Here is a 17,720-nt window from a genome sequence, read left to right as displayed (position 1 = left end):
TCATCACAGGCTCTGCATGTGAATGACTGGAGTTGCATGCATGATAGCGAGTCCCTGGAAGTCATAAGCAGGAAGTACAGAATCATTCCCAAGTGGTTTTAAAACAACGCAGTTTGACCTGCTTAATTTTTTTTAAGGAGGTCAACTGAAATTGGTGACTTTATTTTCACAAGAAGGTCTCTATGGTTAATGGTCACATAAAAGAGCACCCTGGAGGAAGTGCACTGTTGCACTGAAGACTGAAAACTTTTTGTGAACATTGTTTTTCACAGAGGCATCTATATTGAACTCAACCAGCCTTATATTGTTATTAAGCACCCTAACTTGACTTGAAAATTAATTGATATTGGTTCACATTGTTTGTATATTATATTTATATATTATGATTTTTTTTTTTTACTATTTTGTACTTTGAAAGATTATTTGGGAGAGAGCTGTATGCAGTGATATTTTATACAGCTGCTAGATAGAGTTAGGTTTTCATTTTATTTTTATCATGGAGCATTGAATGATTAAATGCAACCACAGATAACTATTTTGGTACATGAATAACTGCTGTTCAACCATAATTTGATTGTTTTTCATCTTACTGTTCTTCATCAAAGGATGAAGTGGTTTAAATAAAATGAAAGGCAAACCTTTTTTTTTTTAATGGATAGAGTAAGGTGAGGGTTATAACCCATGTCAAGTTTTTTGGCCTCTGTGTCCAACAGGGGAGATTTACCTTAACTCCCTGTCACATGGCCAAAATAGGAAGTGAGAGGAAATCTCTGCAAAGTGAGAAAATCCTTTGTTGTCACCAGGGTGTCTGCATTTAAAGATATCCCCTCCAATGAGCATAATAAAGGGGCACAGACAGCAAAACAATTGACAGATGTTTTAATCCCCCTTCACTCTATCCAAAACTAAAAAAAAAAGTTCTGTCTTTAGTTATACTTTAGGAAAATCTGTATAAACATAAAAAGTATAAACTAAAGTGGATTTCCCTTTGCAGAAAAGTGTATCCATTATACTGCTTTATGTAGCAATATAAAAAGGTCCATATAGCTCAACAGTAACATCGTGATGCTTAAATTACTGTAGGTGAGGGTTATAACCAATGTCAGGGTTTTTTGGCCTCTGTGTCCTACAGGGGAGATTTACCTTAACTTCCTGTCCCATGGCCAAAATAGGAAGTGAGAGGAAATCTCTCCAAAGTGAGAAAATCCTTTGTTATCACCAGGATGCCCGCATTCAAAGATATCCCCTCTAATGAGCATAATAAAGGGGCACAGAAGCAAAAAAATTGACAGATGTTCTAATCCCTCTTCACTCTATTCAAAACTAAAAAAAAGTTCAGTCTTTAGTTATACTTTAGGAAAATCTGTATAAACTTAAAACGTATAAACTTAAGTGGATTTCCCTTTAGTATATCCTTTTTACTGCTTTATGTAGCAATATTAAAGGGTCCATACAGGTCAACAGTAACAGTGTGATGCTCAAATTACTGTAGTTTAGATAGATGTAGAAGGTTAAACCCATTCCTGTGAATTTAATAGTTAGGTAACTTAAACAATAAAATATACTTATTGTGATGGGAGTCACTTAGGGCGGGGGGCTTGTGGAACTCAGGTTACCTTGGAGAGCACTGGAAGCTCCTTGTCCGTATCCCCAGACCCTCCTATGTGTAAGTTACCCTGTGTCTATTAGGGGCACAGGGTGACCGAGAACCCCAGTCTGACCTCAAGAATATATGAAGATAAAGTCCCCCGTTCATCAGAGACCATTGCTAGAAGGTTTGAGGTGGGGTTGGGGTTGCTGTGTGTTGAAATATCTGATATCTATATTCAGACTGGAGAAAGCGGTATATGACGAAAGCACTAAAGTGGAGTGTGGGAAGTGATTTCATTACACTTGTACTGGGAATTCTTGATACAGACAACTGCCAGATCCATAATTAAAAAGATGATAGAAAAATCTGTATATAGAACAGAGAAATTAAAAGCATCTTGGTTGAAAGAGCTTGAGAACAATAAAGGGTAAAGCTGAGTATATTTACAAATCACATGCTGCATGGTTATGATATGATGAAAAACAGGACCCATTATTACTAAGGTCTACATAATCAGTTATGTTTATTATAATTCCTTAAACGTCTGTTGACCTGATTCCGTACCATATACATTATACCACATAAAGAGGAATCAATAGAAAAATATAGGGAGTTAGAAAAGAAGTTACAGATGTTAATATTAAGGATAGAGTATTGTAATTTTTATCTGGACAGAGATACACTTAAACTTGCTGTTCTCAAATACCTTTCTACTCCATGGGGTCAAATGGCAACATTCAGTAGGGGAGGATGGACGGGTTCTGTTAAACTAAGAATATAAAATGTGATATGAATATAAATGGAAAACACATTAAAAGCATGCATAAATGGCAAAATAAAATGTGACATACACTTTGGCAGACTATGCAACACGAGTAGAGATTAGTGAATCGATCTGAAAACTGGGCCAGTATGGAGAAATTGTGTGAATACGGTCTTTTCAGTTTGCTGATTATCTTCATTAACCACTACAATACAGGGCACTTTCGCCCTCTTCCTTCCCAGCCCAATTTTCAGCTTTCAGCGCTCTCGCAATTTTAATGACAATTGCGCAGTCATGCTACGCTGTACCCAAATAAAATTTTTAGCATTTTGTTTGCACAAATAGAGCTTTATTTTGGTGGTATTTATTCACGACTCTGTTTTTTATTTTTTGCGATATAAGTGAAAAAATAGCGTAAATTTGGAAAAAAAACGATATTTTCTTCTTTCTATTTGAAAAGAAATCCAATAAAATCGAATTTTGTCATAAATTTAAGCCAAAATGTATTCTGCTACATGTCTTTGGTAAAAAATTTCCCTTAAGTGTATAATAATTGGTTTGTGTGATTACGGACATATGTACGCAAATTATCATGTACAGATGTGTGCAGGTGATCACGGACATGTGTGCAGATAATCATCGGGACATGTGATTTTAGTGGGACATATGTGGGGGACATGTGCTTTATTATTTGGAGACATGTGTGTTTTGGGGACATATGTGGGGACATGTGTGTTTCACACTAGGTTGGTGATCAGTGAGTAAAAATCTGTAAAAAACTGCTCATACTCACTGATCACCAGCCGGCTGCAGCGATCTGCTCTCTTCTCCTCATCGGTGACTTCCGTGTGAGGAGAGCCAATTGCCTAGCAACCGGCTGTTTGTTTACATCACATGATGGCTGTGATTGGAAATGGCCGACATGTGATCAGGAGGGCCAATCACAGAGCCCTCCTGCCAATCCGAGACACGCCTTGCTCCGGGTGACACGAGCGCATCGGGATCGCGCTGCTGCGCGGGCACGTGCGTGTGATCCCCCTCCTTCTGAAGGACATTCCCGAACGTCCACTCAAAAGGAGAGGGCACCCACCCGGCCGTATATGTACATTGGCTGGGTGGGAAGTAGTTAAGAAGCCTTTTTTACAATGGAGAGTGAATATTGCTTTCCACTCTCAGTGGACACCCAGTATTACTCCTCAATGCAGCCAAAAATGCAGACTACAGTGTGGTCAGATTGGATAACTTTAAATTGAGTTAAAAAATTCTGGAAATATCAGATTCTCTTGGGTTGCTAGATTTACCATAGATCGATTCATTCACCTCTAAAAAATGATTTTTTACATAAAAAAAGTATAAATAAATATGAATTATAATGGGGATTAATAATGCATACTGACAGAAATAATACAAAAACCAGGATTAACAATGCAGATTTCAGTTCAATGTACCAATATGAAGTTTAAATTCAAACGTGTAATTTATCAGAGGCAGACAGGTTATAAGAACAATAAATGTCGCACAGTTAAAGGGTTAGTCAACCCAAAATTGTTATTTCATATTTTGATAGATAACACAATGTTAAAGTACTTCAGAAGGTAAAACTTTTTTTTCTCAGCTTTGGTTATAATAAAAAATGGTCATACATTTTTAGAGCTGTCTATGTTTCATTGAAGAGATTTCCCTTTACTTTGTGACCTGGAAGTGAGAAAATATTTCTAAAGTGAGAGAAAATCCCCTTTAGAGATTTGCCCTTTACTTCCTGTTCCAGAGACAACAGTAAAATTATGAATTTTCCATTGTTTCCAGTTCCAGTGGTCACCAGGACAAAAAGAAAAAGCAAATCTCCTCGACCCTGCAATAGTCTATCCAAAACTAAGAAATATGTTTTGACTTTATATATACGCCACCTAAGGGATTCTGGAGGTGAGATTTCTGCACTTGAAACAAATCCTGGAGTTGGCCTTAAGTCCACAGACTCAAGTAGATCAATTTGGATATTACAACTACATATTTGATAATGTATAATAGTATTTACACTGTAAGTATGTACAAATAGTAAACCAAACAATATATATAGGAACTTTATTGTATATGAATATAAGGAAATTGTATATGAATATAAGGAAATTAAGGCTTACTGGTAGATGGTGATGTTCCTTTACCTCTCTTCTCTTTAGAGTATGAGCTGAAGGGTAGGAGGGAAAAGGAGGAGCAACAAAAACAGAGCCCATAAACCGCCTTTCTCGGTTGTCTGCTCGTGCACGATGCTCTGTTATTGAGAAAACAGAGAACAGGACTCAGTAAATAATGATACATCAATCTCGGCTTGAAGACACAAACAGTCTAACACTAACATATAGAAGTAATGTGTGGTATGTTTGTTTTCAGAAACTGGGAGCTCTTGGTGCAGTAGTTCTGAATGAGGGGCTTTCAGCTATAAAAACATTTCAAAATAAATTAAACCAAAATCAAATCAATAAAAACCTGACATATCACCTTTCTTTAATTGATTACCTCACCCTATTTATTTATTTTGTTTATGGTTGAGTACCTATACAATTTTTGATCAAGTAAGGTCAGATTCCAATAATTTTCTAGATCAAGCTCTTTCAGTGCCAACATCAAATTGTTTGTTATACTTTGGGTATAATGGTAGGCTAAATAGTTTTCATCGGATTAATCAGACCGTCTGTATGCACCCATGGCACGTGGCTGTATACCTGCCATGGGTGCAACAAATATAGCCTCAAACTTGCTCATTTAAGTCAATGGGGCTACACTACAGCTGAGCTAGAAACACTTGCCTCATGCTTGTGGCACATTCGTTTCACTGAAAATTTAAAAAAATAAACAAACAAAAAAACAGGCTTTCAGGAGGTGGCAGGATCACCTTCTGAATACTTAGAAGCTGCTGCTTGGCTGTACCCAAAAAATTTAACCACCGCAGAATGTTTTTCACAGTGACCTTAATGGCACGATTACCAAGTATTAAATTAGTAAATGCTGTCGATTTTAAACTCTTAAAAACGTTTGAACGTTTGAAATTACATTCACATGTTAAAGTTTATTTTAGATTTTAGTGATTGGATTTATACCACCATCATCTTCATCATCATCTTTAATTTCAACAGCTACTACTGCTAGGATGAAGAGAACTTGCCCAATAATATAATGCTTTGAACAAAATTCCCCCAATAATCATACTCATATTTTTTGTTTCCACAAGATGGCAGGCATGCTTTTCTGTTAGATCCGTTTGAAAAAATACATTGTACTTCATCTACACTCATTAATACTACGCTACTAACACATTTTATTTTCTTATTTTTATTTTTAAATAAAAAAGCATGGTTTAGACTATGATGTCTGTTGCTTGACAGTGCCAATAGTGGATCTGAAGACAAGCTATCACAGGCTGAGGTACAAAAGGACTATTTCCGGGGACAGTGTCTTCATTAGTACAATGTTCTCCTTGTGTCCATGTGAGTTTATACTCCCAGTCCGCCAAAGCACTGGCAATTAACCTACTTCTAGGAAAAACAGTCCCAAGTTTATTATATGCACTCATTTTGCACTTAAACAATGGTTCTGTTTAGGCTGTAAAGAAAAGTACTTTGTTGAAACCATATACATATAAGTAAAAGGACCATTACCAAGGCAAATAAAACACAAATGTGTCAGAATCCCCCCACAACTTCACTGTATAATAAGGCTACATGCATATTTCTGGTATTCGGGATGTCTTAGAGCTGCATACATCTGGACATAGACAATTAATGGGTGAAGGTTACCTTACAAAGCTATTCGAGTAAAGTAGCATACAGGCATAATGCAAAATACGTAACTTCTAATGTGCATTTTGTGTGTGCTACTTTAAAATAGAACAAAGAACTGCAACCTGTACATATAGCACATTTAATGTTGACCTACTGTATAGTGCTAACCCAAACAAGTTTTATTGCCAAATTCTGCCCATTTTAATCTCAAAGGTAAAGGTAAAAAAGAGCAAATTCTACAGCCTTCTGGAGCCTGGTAACTTGCCCAGTGCTGAATCATTGGTTACATAGTCCTACCAAAGTATCATGGTGACTAAAGCTTGCCATAAACGGTTAGAATCTCGCCCAGTTCAGAAAGGACCGGCTGAGATTCAAACCATGAATGAGCAGACTGAATGTACCAAGTTGATCAATCCATCAACATGGGTACCAGCCAACCAGCCTTCTGGAATGTGCATGCAATTATTGATAGCGGCTGATATAGTCACTAGCAGAAATTACTGTCTTCTCCCAGCGGAAACGTCTTCCCCTGCCCCACACCGCCGGGAGAATACAATGGCCTGGTGGGAGGGATTCCCCTGTCAACACTGTCTATGTTGATGGGGGAATCTAGCAATTTTCTTCCCTGCAACCCGTGGCTGCAGGAAAGAAATTAGCTCTGTGTATTGCCTGCATAAGACTCAAGCAGAAAAGAGATAGCAGTTGCACAACTCCAACAAGATAGGCCATGTCCTAAACCAAACAAAGGCAAAGAAGGATGATCACAAAGTGTTTTGAAGCTGGCCTATATTGTTTTTTTTATCATCTAGAATCATTTAGAATTCATCATCTTTTTGTTGCTACTTCTGGTTTTTCTCTTTTCTAACTAAAGCCCATGTATTCAATGTCTCAGCACTGGCCACATAACCAGACAGTGGCAGGCTATACAGTTACTTTTATTTTTTTATTTTTATTTTTTATTTTTTTTTAAACAAATGCAGGTTTATTAATCATAGAAAAGGGTTACAATAAAAAATGGTAGTGGGTGCAACCACACAACTCACACAGTATAACAATGCCATGTTGAACATATCCCTAGCACAGCTAGGAGAACCCATCTAGATAACAGAGTATATTGCCATACGGACCTCCCATCCATCCCTCCCCAAATTGCCTCAAGGCATGAACACCAGGCGTGCTAACTTCAGTCCACACATGTTTCCACAGCATTTAACCATCTGTCCCACGGTGACTGTACACTAGTTTTATATAAGGCAGTTTATCATTGATTGCTACAATCCAGTCCCGTAGCACAGGGGGAGCTGGACGCATCCACATCTTTGCTATCAGCTTTCTTGCGGTAAATAGTGTGGACTGCAGGAATGTGGTAAGGTACACATCTATTGTGACATCTGGGAGCAGTCCTAATATACACACTTTCGGGTCCATGAGCAGGGGTGACCCCATGTGGTCGTGTAGGAAGGAAGTTATTTGCATCCAGAAACCTTGGATTTGAGGACATAACCATACTAAGTGATAGAGAGAACCAGAGGGACTGAAACACATAGGGCACCCCGGGTCTGAGTCAGGTCGGAACTTAACTAGCCTAGTAGGGGTCAGGTACGATCTGTGAATGAAATATAGCTGTGTAAGGCGGTCTGGAATACTCAAGGACACCAATTTAACGTTTTCTAACACTTCCTCCCAATCCGACCCGTCCAGTGGGCCCAGGTCACCCTCCCATCTGATCCTAGCCCTCTCCGAAATCTGATTTATTTCCCTCCTCCTCAGTAGACTGTATAGTGTGGAAATTAATTGGGCCGAGTTGTCACCCAGTAACAACTCGACCAGAGACAACGTCTGTACGTTGGGAGGGCCCTCAGCAAATTGGGTTTGAAGTGCATGCCGCAGTTGTAAGTATTGGAATTGCATAGAAGGAGGCAAGTCAAATTCCGCACGTAACGCTGAAAAGTCGCGAACGCCCAGAGGGGTTATAACCTGGTGCAGAAAGACAATGCCCCTGGAGGCCCAACGGGCAGCTCCATGGACAGTTAATAGTTCGTTCAGCGCAGGGTTACACCACAGTGGGGTGTGCGAGTGATGAAAGTCAGCGCCAACTAGTCCCAGTGCCAGTCTCCAAATTTGCCTGTGGTAGGACAGCAGGGGGGTTGCGACACCCCCCACCCTCCCTGCCCTGAAAAGTAGCTGAAGGGGAGTATGAGTGGGCATACCCTCCCCACCACCCACCAGCGTTTGGTACCTCGCCCCATCCGCCCTGTGCAGGTGAAAAAAATGTGATAGTTGCGCCGCCAAATAGTAAGCTCTAAAATCCGGAAGGGCCACCCCCCCCCAATCCCGTTGGGTTTTTAAGGGTAGTCCACGCCAGCTTATGTCTAGAGGATCCCCATAAAAAAGTACTCAAAATAGTGTCTATTGTTTTAAAAAATCGAAGAGGGATCAAAACCGGGGAGTGCCAGAGCGCGTATAGAATTTTGGGGAGCAAAATCATTTTTGTCAGATTAACCCTGCCCATCACCCCAAGAGGGAGACGGGACCAGGCCTGAGTACGTGATTTAAGGAATAAAAACAATGGCTCAACATTAAGTAGTAGGTAATCCCGCGGCTCCCTGGTAATACGTACCCCCAAGTATTTAATTTCGGAGACCCTGGCGAGGGGAAGGGAGGCCGCATCGCGATCCGGTACCGACGCGTCCAGCGGTAAGATCTGGGACTTGGACCAATTTATGGCCAACCCCGAATATCTGCCAAACTCTCCCACCACCTCCAATGCCCTTCGCAACGAAGGACCCTTATCCTCCAGGTACAGTAGGGTATCATCCGCATACATGCTTACGGATTCTACAAGGGTACCACTGCAGAGACCCGCTATCCCTGGATGATGCCGGAGCCTGGCCGCCAGGGGTTACGCCGCGAGGGCATACAAAAGGGGGGACAACGGGCAGCCCTGACGCGTGCCCCGCCCGACCGGAAAGGGATCCGACACCCAACCATTCACCGCGACCCTGGCCGTCGGTTGGTAGTAGAGTAGGGTGACCCACCTCACAAAAACAGGGCCAAAACCGAATCGCTCCAAGCACTCCCACAGGTATTCCCACTCAATGGAGTCGAAGGCTTTGGCCGCATCTAAGGACACCACCACCCTCGACCCCATCGAGCTGTGCCTAGCTTGCACATTCATAAACACCCGGCGAATGTTCATAGCCGTGTTCTTTCCCGGCATAAAGCCAGTCTGGTCTGGGTGTACAAGGGACAGTATAACCTTGTTCAGTCTGATGGCTAAGATTTTAGCTAAAATTTTGATATCGGTCTGGAGTAAGGAGATGGGGCGGTAAGATTCAGGAAGGTGTGGGTCCTTGCCAGGCTTGGGTAGCACAATGATGGTGGCCTGACGCAGCGTCTCGGGGATGGTTCCCGAGTCAAGCATATATTTGAACAGTTTCAATAATTCTGGAACTAACACATTAGAATACTGGGCATAGAAATCTAGAGGGATACCGTCTTGTCCGGGGGCTTTTGCTGATGCCAGTGAGGAAATCGCCAGTGCGACCTCATCACTAATTAGAGGGGCATCAAGATCTGCAACCTGAGTCGGGGATAGTCTAGGAAGAGATATTCCCTCCAAATAGGTCCTAGTCTCCGTTCTTGGTATATGTACTTGAGAGGTATAAGTCGTCATATAGAACCACCACCGGGGGTCTGGAGTCCTGGTGTGCCAAATATGCCAGAAGCTTCCCTGCGCGTTCACCCTGCTCAAAAACCCGTTGTCTGGTGAAAAATAGCTTCCGTTTAGCCTGTTCAAATTGTAGGTGTTCAACCGCTCGGGTGTGTTGTCTGAGCAGCTGTGCCTTTGCCTGGGTAGGGTCAGCACAGAAGTCGGCCGCAACCGCATCCAATGCCTCAGTAACCTGCTTCATCTGTGTCTGAGAAGCCTGTTTCAGCCGGCCTATGCGCCGCGAGAGGGTGGAGCGGACATGCAGCTTGAAGGCCTCCCAAACGTGGTCCGTACGGGCCGAGTCTCTGTTGGTGTCAAAGTAAAATCGCCATTCCTCTTCTATATCCTCGCATTCGCTCAACGCCGACAGCCAAAAGGGGTGGAGTCTCCACTGCTTCGGACCTGCCTGGCGTGCCAGCCTGAGAGTTGCCCAACAAGGAGCATGGTCCGAGAGCGAACGGGCGCAGTACCCTGCGTCCGCCAGTCCGGGCAGCAGGCTCTCAGCCGTTAAGATGTAATCGATGCAGGACATAGAGGAATGGGTTGCAGAGAAACAAGAGTACTCCCGTTTCTCGGGATACCTGTGGCGCCACGGGTCCACAAGCGAAAACTCCCGCAGTATGCGACCCAATCTGGTCTCCCCGTGGCTCGAAAACTCCCGCAGTATGCGACCCAATCTGGTCTCCCCGTGGCACAGTTACTTTTATTAATCATTTCTGTGCCCTTTCTTTACATTTCATAAATACAATTAAGTTGAATATCATAAATAAGGAGCTTTTGATTTATAGGTCAGGTTATAGGTAAGAAGCAAAGAAAGCAATTTTGTACTGCAAAACACTACTTAAAAATGTAAATTTCAAGACAAAAGACAGACTTGACATTTTTGCTCAAAACCTCTGTGCTTTCATCTATGACATTTTCAGAAAGTTAATAGGTAACTAGCTTCACCCCATACCATCTCATTCAGAAAGGTATAGGGACACTTCACCTTTCCAATGAGAGATTCAGCTGTTGCAGGTAAACACGATTACATTTGACATTTTATAAGAATGCAACGGTTTTCCTAAGAAACCAAAAGAGATTTGCCAAAACAGCTGTGACCCAAACTTGACTCTTTCGATCTCCCAGCAAAGAATACCAAATAAAAATGCATGGGTAATGGAGGCCTCAAAAATCTCTTTTACCAGACTTCATCAAACTCCACATGATGGACTGTAGAATGCATAAGCATGATAGGGATTTTACAATGTTTAAGTTGAGCACACCCCCTCACAGGCTTTACTTTGAAAGATGAAAATTTCTTTGTTACATGAAGCTTTTACTGCAGCAATAATGCACAGGCTGGGAAGCTACACTTTCATGATATAATTACTCCTGCAGGGCAGAAAAGCCAGTATTGTGGATCCCACATTAGCTGACAGGAAGATATAATCTCTTGAATTATCCTTCTTGGTGATTTACATGCAGCAATTTTATTCTATTCTAAAATATTCCAGCCTTTTCGGGAATATTTTTAATTTCCAATAAAAGTCAATATACAAACCTCTGCCATTGGGAGGCTGTGCAAATCATATTTATGTTTACAGCTTTTTAGAAGAACGTTAATCTATTGCAGTACCAGTGACAATTTAAAATATAAAAGCAGAACTTGCAGCTTAAAAAAGCCCATGGTGATCCAGTACAACTAACGTGTTTAAAGGAAAACTATCATGAAGGCAATATGGGAGCTGCTTTTATGCTGAAATTCTGACCAACTGACATCGATACTTTCTAAAAAGCACAAAAAAATGCATTTAGATCAGAAAAGTCATAGTAAAGTCAGAAGGCCCTATCTGCATACTCAGACCTTTGAAACAGGAGGAGTCAGCATAAGATTGAATCAACTAACATTTGCAGAGGCACTGGTCAGCAGTGACATATTTATCCAAAGCAGGTTTTCTTTAAAATAAATAAAGATGATTTCTAAGTAGGAACAGTATACATGAGGTAACATTTAGCCTAGGTTCACATTGGAGCGATTTGTCATGAGATTTGATAGATCAAATCACATTACAAGTCGCAGCCTATTGGAGGCAATGGCACTGCACTGTTTTTCCGGCACCGCACCGATTTGCAAAAGTAGTTTTTGTTTTTTGCTATTTCAAAGTAGCATCAATGTGAACCAGGGTGGAATCTAATTAGTTATAAGAAGTAAAAACTCACCTCTACGCATGGAACGCAGATTTTGCTTGGCATGGCGATGGAGCTCCTCTACACAAGGTGGTCTAGTGGTTGGCAGGAAGATGTTCCTCTGCTGGTGCAAAGTTGTCTTGTAATACACACTCAGCTTGCTTTCTGCATCCAAGTTTGAAACAGCTGTTTATAAAGACATAATTGTTGATAGATTAATAATTTGGTAGATTGTACAAGACAGGACATGTAAGAAATTTTCATAAAAAGTGTAAAAAAACCTCAAAGCATTGTGTTGTATAATATCTATTATGTTTGATATGTTTCCGACAATGCCATTATATATTCCTGGCCCAATAGCAGCAAATAACACCTTCCACGATTGATGGGAGATTTAACGATTTGGTTCAATACCCTAATGTATAATATGTTTCTAAAGGTTCCCGAAACATATGCTGCTATATGTGCCTTTTGCCTTTGTAATACTGAGAAACACCTAACTTGCAATGTACAGTGACAGTGTCCAGTTAGATAATGTATTATTTATTTATTTATTGTAGGGTACTGTACAGTGCACACATCTATCTAAATTACAGAGACTTATTACACAAGACCACATGTGTCAGAGTTTTCTAGAAGCCTTTGGAACCTGAACTCAAAGAAAAGAAATATCCTTCCTATATTTTAAAGAAATAGATGTACAATACTACAATACAATACAATACTGTACTGCATAAATACATCGGTCAGCAACAAACCCATCTAAAAAAACATGTGAACCCTAAATCACTTGTATAACATTACACAGCCATCACAGTAGGAAATCATTCTAACATAATTTTATTTTATTTTTTGCATAGTACCTTTCAGTAGTTGGCACAGTACCAATTTATCTTTACGCAGCAGGTACGAAACTTGTTTTACGATGTTGTTGGCCGTTGTTATACTACTGACTGATTTGGAGCTCACATATTTTTAATAGTTTTGATCAGTGGGATGGTTGGGAATTGATGTATTTATGCAGAATTTAAATAAAAATCGTACACATTTTGTTATAATAGTGAAATATTGTTCCTTTTCTTAGGCATTATTAGCCCTTTTGCTCTTTTACTTAAAGTGTATATATATATATATATATATATATATATATATATATATATGTAAATAATTTTCTATTGTATGTTATAGTAGGGAAGGGTCAGATTATCAGTCCAGTTTTCTTGCTGTCTATGTGCCCATTGGTAAGATTCACCACTCTATTTGTACTGGTCACCATTGTCATCAAGAAAGAAAGTGAAGAGAAATCAAAAATGTTACAGTTGTCCAGGTAAGTGGAAATCTTATATTCTAAAGTACGCTGCGCTTTCAAACATAAAATCCAAATAGTGAAATGAAAAAATGTAAAGATGTGCTATATGTCAACAGCAATAAAGTGATAATGTGCTAAGTTACAAACAATATTCCAAATAAAGTGCTTTAGTGCGGGATATGATAAAACGTCCATATGGTGAGATAAAAAAAGCAATCAATAAAATCCTAAAAACAATATGATTTAATTTCACTATTTGGATTTTATGTTTGAAAGCGCAGCATACTTTAGAATATTGGATGACCTTTGCATGGTTTATGAGATATGTGCAAAGCTAGCTGCTGATTCAAAATAAGAGTGTCATTTGAGAGACCCGATTTGGGCTTTTAGTATAGAGGTGGCTCACAGGACATTACATTGTAAGTGGAAATCTTAAACTCTCTAGCAGGGGATTTAAACCTTTACAATAAAACAAAAAAATAAATAAAGGTTTGAGTATATATACATTTTATTCTAGCAATTTTCTCATGATGCTCTGAGGGACTGAGGTCCTAACATTCTCCAGAAAGCATTGGGGCAACCATGCAGGCATAGGGTTCCAGCTAATACTATTTGCTACAGCTTTTTGCTTTCAATAATTATATTGATATTTCAGCAAAATACAAAGCCAACATTTGAAAAAAAGTGGGTTGTTGCATGAAAAAAAAAAAGATAACGCAAAGTTGTACAAGGATACAAAGCCCAATCTACAGAGTCCAACAGATAACATGGGGGAGCGAGCTGTACTCATGACCGTACTATCCAAATAACTCACCCCCAAAGGCACAGCACAGAACCAAAAGAAAGAAAATGTAAAAAAACCTATTCAAAGAAGATACAGATTTTTAAAACTATGTGTACCAAGTATTTCTATGGCTGCTTTTCACACGTATATTGTGCCTTTTTTAAGATGACTTTGCTATAATATTGCAAATCACGAGACTAAAAATAAAAAAAAATCAACTTAAGAATACATATAATGAATAAAAAGTGTATCTATCATATTAATCTAATCTAAGATTTCTAAGCACTGTCCAAACTCCATCTCCTTCAAACCAGTTGATCTATTTGATGATGTGCATCTGATCAACAGGATGCTGGCAAGTAACACTAGGACGCTATTTGTCTGTGGGGCTGTATCAATTTAAGAGTCAACTGATTTTTGGCTGACATATTTGAACAATCATAATCGTAAAACACACATAATGTACAGCATTTATAAAAGATACATTTTAGGCAGATGAATAGAAAGCATGGAAACAACACACAAAAGGTATTAAAAATAACTCATGTCACTTGTGATTTATGGCTGTTCTTCTACTGATATCTCCTGTGAATATTTAACTCCAGACATAACTTTCAAAGAGGAACCAAACTGTCTGACATCAAAGCGTTCATTATAGGCTTGATAAACTACAGTACTCCACATGAACACAATACAAATACAGACTCTCTATGTTATCCAAAATAAATAGCTGGGTCTGGCATCTCCTGAGTCCGTATCAGCTCTGGAATTTCCTTGCAATTAAAAATGTAAGAAAAATTTGAACTTAGAAAAACACTTCAGAATAAGGAAAATATTTTTAATTTTGTAGGTGTCTATTTATTGTTTTTGCAAGAATACATATTACTGAATATAAAAAGTCCGCTGGCAGTTCACCCAGACCTCTTCTGTGATCCTGTTTTGTAAATTTAGATTAGGCGTATCAAACTGGTGTTATTTGGACAACATGTATCCCTCTCACTATTTTGCGATGCTCAGCTAGTTTTGACAGGATACACGCACTGGGCAGAATACAGCAAGGGAAAGTTAGATAAAAAGACTTCACTGCTTTACTCTATTCAATTTTTAATGCATCAATGAATGGAAGGAATCTTTCTTCACAACAAAGTTAAAAAAAAAAAAAAGTTTCTGGGTCTACAATGCCCCTTTATCATGGAAGAGAGAGAAGCCAAAATTCTAGGTAACTTTTTTACTGCATATCTCTTGCTGAGAGTAAAGAGTAGGCCCACCCATGTGTGCAATTTTAGTTCCAAGTATTGTTTAATGGGTTTAGTAATTATTATTATTAATATACAGGATTTATATAGCGCTAACAGTTTGCAAAGTGCTTAACAAAATTAAGGTAGACATTGCAGTTACATTACAATTTGGTGCAAAAGGAATCGGCCCAGTAATAAATTTCATACATTGTGGTTCATGAGTTCATCTCTGTTCCTCCTTCTGCTGCAGTAGGGATGTTTGTACTGTGCTTCATTTTGTATTTAATATAATATATATAAAAATGCATCATGGGGTGTGGTACCTCCTTGCAATTATCAGTGCAGGTGTGTAACTCCAGATTGGGGGTCTCCAAAGAACTCCAGATACAGGCTGTATCTCAGGGCAAACAACTGCAGTTGTGCACAAAATCCAACGCAGTCAATCCCTAGTTCCTGCAATAATGATCACCCAGGGTCTCGGTTCTGTCCCATAGCTATGATGTCTATGGGTACTTTTAGCCTCCTAGTAAAGTAAGTTTCTCATCAACACATTGGGGCTGATTTACTAAAACTGGAACAACTAAAATCTGGTGCAGCTGTGCATGGTAGCCAATAAACTTCTATCCACAGCTTGTCCAATTAAGTTTGACATTAAACCTGGAATCCAATTGGTTTCTGTGTAGAGCTGTACCAGATTTTGCATGCTCCAGTTTTGGTAAATCTCCACCAGTTTGACAGATTTCCATCTTCATATGCATGGCAGAAATTAGATGAAATCTGAAGTAATGTTATGTTATGTATCATTATACTCCACTGGGAGAAATGATATATTTCATAATTACATACCCATGGCAGATTAACCCACAATAACTGTCCAAAATATATATATTATTATTATTATTAGAGAAACTGACAGGGCACAGTACACATTTTTTCCTTGCAGGCTACATTGTTTTTTTTTTTTGTGGCTACAGCTTGTTTTGTTCAAGTACTATCCACAACTGCTTTGAATTTAAATACTGCCAATTACCATTAAAATAAAACTCTGAATTACTATATAACAAAGGCATACAAATGCGTCATTGGTTTTAAATGCATCTTAAATGCAAACTAAATTGATGTCTTGATTTCTTCCAAAATGCACAGAGGGTTCTTGTAGCCTGTGTAAACTTAAAGGCAGGGATTTACTAAAACCGGAGCGTGCAAAATCTGGTGAAGCTCTGCATAGAAACCAATCAGTTTCCAGGTTTTATTGTTAACGCCAAATTGGACAAGCTGAAGTTAGAAGCTGATTGGCTACCATATATAGCTGAGTGCTCCAATTTTGGTAAATCTCCCCCAAAATCTATTTACAATTGGCCTTATAACCAAAAGTCATCTATTCTACCGCAGTCTTTTAAATAGCATAGTCATGGCTAAATGGTTAAAGAATGGGTGTGGGTGGTTAATAATGACATTTTGTAATTTTATTGTATGTTTTTCTTTAAGCTTTGTGTAGTAAGCTTCCAATAAAGCAATGCATCACTGTCATCCATCCTTCCCTGCATTAAAATAAAGGTATATAATTAAAATATGATATAGTGTGCTGATGGGTAGCTGTAGGTCATCTTGCAAGGTGGAGGCTCTGGTCACTAAGAACATTTTAGTGTGTGTAAGGTACACTGAACTAGCACAGTCTCGTGCTGTGCTTGCACTACATTGAAATGCTGGAAGGTAGTTTGGCTTCTTGGATCATTCAAGCGTGTTTGTTCTAATAATAACTATACAAAGGGCAAGCAAGAAGCATTTCTGCTCTATTTATTTTGCTACATTTCATGGGTTTCCCTCACAGCACTGTCTAGTAGACATGTTTTCTTTGTATTTACTATACTCATTAACATTTTGCCAACCCCTTTTTTGGCTACCACAATATATTTTTTTTATGTGTTTTTTGTGATATTGCCATTAAGAAATAAAAGCAACACTTGGCATTGACACATAAAATACATTCCTACTTTAATAACATGTATGCGTTTTTTGTCGTATAAGGCAAAATTTTATAAAGCTAAATTATGTGTCAATGGCAGAATGGAGAGTAACCAATCGGGTTTAATTTCTTCATTTTATATCAACTAGAATACAAAAAAATTACCTTTGATAGCTTTGCTGGACAGAAATGAACGTAAGACTGAAAGTAAATACATATAAATAGCAGTAGCATTTTTGCCTGAAAATCTGTCTGATGCATTATTGATTGAAGTGATTTTCATGCTGCATTGGCAAAGACATAATTTTTGCATTGCGGGCACTAAGGCCCCTTGTCCTCAGGACATTTTAATACCTATTTTAGGTCACACCAGGGTGGTATGTACTGGCGTGTCTGATTCAGCTCTAGAAAT

General features: G+C 39.1%; 1 protein-coding gene across 2 annotated transcripts in view; it reads right to left on the bottom strand.

Annotated features, from left to right (window-relative positions):
* Positions 1-17,720, bottom strand: part of NHS (NHS actin remodeling regulator) — a 257,325-nt gene that overhangs the window by 18,582 nt on the left and 221,023 nt on the right. Inside the window, exons 2-4 of one of the 2 annotated variants that reach the window (XM_077482207.1) lie at positions 12,045-12,197; positions 4,493-4,623; positions 2,298-2,360 (exon numbers count right to left, since the gene is read on the bottom strand). In XM_077482207.1, coding sequence (XP_077338333.1) covers positions 2,298-2,360; positions 4,493-4,623; positions 12,045-12,197 — 347 coding nt within the window. The remainder of the gene's footprint in view (positions 1-2,297; positions 2,361-4,492; positions 4,624-12,044; positions 12,198-17,720) is intronic. The other variant, XM_077482208.1, reaches the window with a different exon arrangement.

The sequence above is a fragment of the Lithobates pipiens genome, unplaced genomic scaffold (genome assembly GCF_037356315.1).
Source record: "Lithobates pipiens isolate NorthernLeopardFrog02 unplaced genomic scaffold, aLitPip1_a1.2 Scaffold_16, whole genome shotgun sequence".
NCBI classification, from domain to species: domain Eukaryota; kingdom Metazoa; phylum Chordata; class Amphibia; order Anura; family Ranidae; genus Lithobates; species Lithobates pipiens.
Note: the sequence above shows the minus strand (reverse complement) of the source record. Positions and strands in the feature narration are given on the sequence as shown.